The sequence below is a fragment of the Rhagoletis zephyria genome, unplaced genomic scaffold (genome assembly GCF_001687245.7).
Source record: "Rhagoletis zephyria isolate East Lansing unplaced genomic scaffold, Rhagoletis_zephyria_1.1 Rzeph_scaffold_04538, whole genome shotgun sequence".
Classification (NCBI taxonomy): domain Eukaryota; kingdom Metazoa; phylum Arthropoda; class Insecta; order Diptera; family Tephritidae; genus Rhagoletis; species Rhagoletis zephyria.
The window spans coordinates 1-4,965 of NW_016161621.1; the positions used below are offsets into that span (position 1 = coordinate 1).

Below are 4,965 nucleotides of genomic sequence, written 5' to 3' on the forward strand. Positions count from 1 at the left end.
TGGGCAGAGGTGGCAACGAGGCAGGCTGATTCGAGTAATGTGAACCGCCTACCAGCGCACTAGACGAACAGCCATCCAAAGCCATGTCGTCATCGAGATCGGTAACGGGTATGGCGTTGCCATTACGGCTACACAAACGGGACAAATCTTTCGAATTGAGTTGTTTGTATTCCATTAGGTTGGACAACTTGGTATCGTGAGCGTCATGATTGTTACCGCCTGAATGTGGGCGTGCGCCGGAACTGTTAAAGCGCATGCGTTCACCGCTTTTAAAACGATCCGATTTGCGTAGCGGTGTAGCGTAGAGCATCTCTTTGGACATATTATTGGTTGCATAGTGTTTGTTGTTAGTTTGTTGCTGCAGGGATAAGGGCGAAGGCTGTTGGCGTTGCTTGGCGTTGCTTGTCAAACTGGTGGCGTTTGTACTGGGATTGGAATTGGCAGCATTTTGATTGCTGATGTTATTTAATAGAAGTTGTTGAGACAGTGGATTATTAGCCACTGCTGCGGCGACTGTGTCGTTGGTAGTCGATTGGGAAGATTTCTGTTGTTGTATTTTGCGAACAGCTTCATTGTACATTGCCTGGCAGGGCAGATTTTCGTAAATGTCATTTCGTAGGTTGTCATTATCGGAATGCTTGGACATTTTCAGCGAGACAATTAAAAGAAAATCCGTTAGAAACTCTGACGATTAAGTGCGAATCCCCAAAACGATTGTGTTCATCTTCCACAATTTGCATACACTACGAATCGCTTTCTAGTAGATGTTACGATCTGAAAATAAAGTAAAACAAAAAGAAATGTTTCACTAAATTTCGTTACTTTAAATAAGGCACATGCTACGGCAACATAGACGTATATAAATTGATAAATATCTTCCGTTCGCTTTTTATTGTTACTACTCTTGCTTGAGTTATGCAGAATTTTTCTGCTTTCGCAAACTCAACTCGCGTAGCACTTATCTCTACTTTCGATTGTACGAAAATACATACATACATATATAAAAATAACTTGACACTTTTAATACTTCGTAATATATAGTATAGTATTTTGGAGCTTACGCTTTTGCAAAGTTTTTGACCGAGCTTCTCCAATTTTTGGTGCGCGTCCTAATGTTATAAACACAGATGGAAGGACCTAACATTTTACGCCACCTCCGCTCCGATTGGCTTTTATGAGAAGCTTTTTCAAGGCGGTTTACCATTATCTTGTTTTTTATGTTAATCTGAAACTGGGCTCGATTCTGGGACCTGCACAATGGTAGTACGCACTTCCACCACTACATCACATGTGTGTATATTAGAGCGGTTCAAAAATGTATTACAGAAATGTAAAAGCGGGATTTTAATGTTCTCAGCCCCTAGTAATTTTCTATATTGAATGTTTTATTAAAAGAAAAAAATACAGGGCGCCCAAAGCGCTCAAAGTTTTCTTTGAAAGTCATTATGTTTCGATCGGAAAACTCTGTTTATCTTCAGGAGACTTCTTATAATAAATTCCTTATTATTACGCCTTTTAATAATACACATTTTTTTTATCGGTTCTCCATTGCATTTTTTCGGGGTTTTTGGGGTTTCCATAAAAAGTAGTTAATATTAGGAAATTCTTAGATAAACAATTGGGTATTATTCCTTGAAGTTTCCTTAAGCGAAACACAGTTTGCCGTTTGGAAAACATTGATTTTCAAAGATTCTTTACTGTTACAAATTTGGCTAGGATCGATCTCTAAATTGTTAATACTTCAAAAAAATTGTGGGATGACAGTCCTTTCCCAGAAATAAATGTGGGTCATTCGGTAAGGTAGGGCAGATTATCGTGAGCTAGAGTTTTTTTCTGAAAACTTCTCAATCTAGAGTGTTTGCCCTTTGAGCCGGATTTAGAAATTTTCCAAAAACATAGAAACTTAAATTCGTAAATTTTCCTAGGTATAAAGTCACGGAAACTGCTCTCCTCTTGAAATGTTTGAAAATTTAAAATACAAATTTTTTAATACGTTTAAATTTTTTCCAAAGAGCAAATGTATGTATTTATGTATGCAGTTATGCATTTGTACCCAGTAGGTATGTATATGCATGACTCTTTGAACACGCCGAGTTGGCTTTTTCGCGCACAACGCTTGATAAATTACCATAATGTGCAAGTCAGACGTGAAATCTTTTGATTATGTGGCTGGCAAGCAGCATAGGAAAAGGAAATCCAACAGAGTTGACGTATACCCGACTAAAAGGAAAAAAAAAACTGAAAAAAATGCACATTCTACGTACCAGACAAAATTATTTACATAGTGTGTGCAGTGGTGATCAACGTAATGAGATCACTTTACATCTTTTACAATTTTTAAAAATGTTCAGAATCTTTAGAAACTTTTTGGGTATGCAGTTTTACAGCCCGGAAAATTTTAGTTTAATAATGTGCAAAAAGTTGGAAAATTTTCTAAAGATTCTGAATAAAAAGTTGAAAATTTTTATGGATTTTTTTTTTTTTACATTGCTGAACTTTCGCGAGTCTGACATATGTGGTTTATATTATAGAATCAGTTTTATTAAAACAAAAATAACAAAAAATTGTATCAGGTAGATGAGATGTAAATGCGAAAATGTAAGTGTTCTTATTACGTGGACCACCACTTTATCTATGATAGAACGAGTCAATTTTTTTTACTATGCGCGTATAGCATGGGAGGATTATACGTGTAACTCTAGGCAAATTTGCCGAAGAAACTATGGGTCTAAAACCAATTTGGAGCTTGCCAAATTGCGAAAAAGTTTCGAAGAAAATGCGAAAATTTTCACTGTTGCGCCCTCTGGTGCAAGCTTTAAGAAAAAATAAATGCAGGCATGGATTTCTCATACCAAAAAAATTTTAGAACGCCTTTGCGACTTTACAGAAAAAGCAAAGAAACTTATTTTCGCAATTTGGCAAACCACAAATTGATTTAATACCCCTTGTTTCTTTGGCAAAATTGCTTAGAATTATTTACACGTAGAATCCTATACGGGCATAGTCGAAAAAAATCTCCCATATAAATTGACCCGCCCTAATGTATGTATATACATACATATCTATGCATTCAGCTGCCCAAGTAGTGGCTGTCTGAAAGTGTAGCAGGATACCGCTTTGTTGACCACTTTGGCTCTTGCTGCACAAGCGGAAAAGTGGAACGAATACATAGTGTGGCATGCACACTTCCGGTATGTGTGTGCCGAGTCTCATTGCGTCCGAAACAGTAGTGTCATGTGCATTAGAAATATATGTAGCTAGTAAGAAGGCAGAAAATGTGTCGGAATGCTGTAAAGCTATGATAATGTAATTATTGTTAGTGTAAGCGTTTTTACAGCTATAAGCCACAAGGCAACCAAGGCGTATTACAAAACCAATAGCCATTATATTCCTTTTTTGTATCACATTTAAATCGTACGACTGTCACGTGCGCCACCTTGGGAATGCCCATATGTAATCTGAACGTAGAATTTTCCGTTTTTCTGAATTCGAGTTAAAAAAATCATGTTGACCTCGAAATGACCTTGAAATTGGCATTCACGTTATTTTGCCACTGGGCATTGGAAAGCTTGTGTTTTTCATATTTAAAAGAAAAATGGGCAGGGTGGGGGTAACTTTCAGGAAGAATATCCCATGTATAATTTTTAAAAATTTGTTTACTTAAAAATCGATTATTTTTAGTATTCGCGATATTTACTCAGTAATTGTCAAAAAGTATTGAGTTCTCGATACTACTCAGTACTCAAAAAAAGTATCGAAATTCTGAATTCGTTATATCCCTATCTATACTTGCTTTGGAGGAGGCAACAGACCTTTCTCAACATCAGCATAGTCATCAACTTGAATAGTACATTATATGTAGATTAAATGGATTTGCTTTATTTCAAAGCCAAAGGCATATTATATTATATTGAAATGAAAACAATAATAATTCAAGGTTTTTCTTCACTTGATCCGGATCAACGTTGCTGTCTGTTTATGCTTTTACGCTACTTTTTGTTTCATAAGCCTGCGCTGAGTGGAACTAGAGCAACTTAGAGCACGATTTTCTGAACCAGCTTTTTTAATAGAGTAACTTAGAGCAAGCAGCTGTTTTGAGAATTTCTGCTTTAAAAATGTTTCATCAGATTCCTGATCTGAGTTGCTCTAAATTGCTCTATTGTTTTTTGACAGCTGCTCGATTCTGCTCTAACTTGACCTGCTCTGCACTTTTTTCGGTCTCATTAAACACAACTCATGTTTGGACGTATTTCAATTTCAACTAACTCTCCAGAGAAGCGCCCACAACCGTCCGTCGCACACAAACAACATACCTGGCACGCTTTCACCTATCTGAAATGCTTATTTTCGCAAATTATGGCTACGTTTTTGCTTGCAACAGCTCTGAAGCTTGGCGTTACACAAACTGTGCCACAACTACATAAGTATGTACAATAGACTGCATCACCAAAAAGAGTTACAGTTTTCTGCCGGGACTAAAAAATATAGATTTTAAGACTTCCACTAAGATATTTCAAAAAAATATTAAGATTTACGTGAGCTGGACCAATTTAAAAATACCTCCAAAGTTCAGTTTTTTATGAATAAAAACAGTTTTTTAAATTTTTTTCCGAAATATTTTGGTGCAAGTCTTAAAATATAATAGATTTTATAATTCCAGTGGAAAAACACCACCGATTTTTTTTTTGTATGGGGAGTGATGCAGTCTAACGTACATACATACATATGTATGTCTTACAAGAAAAAACAACAAAAATCGGTAAGGTAAAGGCAATCAAAAAGTGTGCAAGGATGGTATGCTAAACGAAAAACTTCCATGGCAGCGCCACTCACACTGAGTGCATAGAGGTTGCAATACCAATGAAGTTACCGTTTCTCCTTTTTATGCACAAGGGTATATTAATTTTGTTCACATAACGGTTGTTTGTAACAGCCAAAACGAATCGAGATAGATATAGACAAATG

General features: G+C 36.3%; 1 protein-coding gene across 1 annotated transcript in view; it reads right to left on the reverse strand.

The window, feature by feature from the left end:
* Positions 1-17: 17 nt before the first annotated feature.
* The window catches only part of LOC108370875 (uncharacterized), a gene marked incomplete at its 3' end in the record, with an annotated part of 41,515 nt that continues 36,567 nt past the window's right edge, over positions 18-4,965 (reverse strand). The window contains exon 2 of the mRNA XM_017626297.1: positions 18-774. Within this exon, the coding sequence (XP_017481786.1) occupies positions 18-646 (629 nt within the window). The remainder of the gene's footprint in view (positions 775-4,965) is intronic.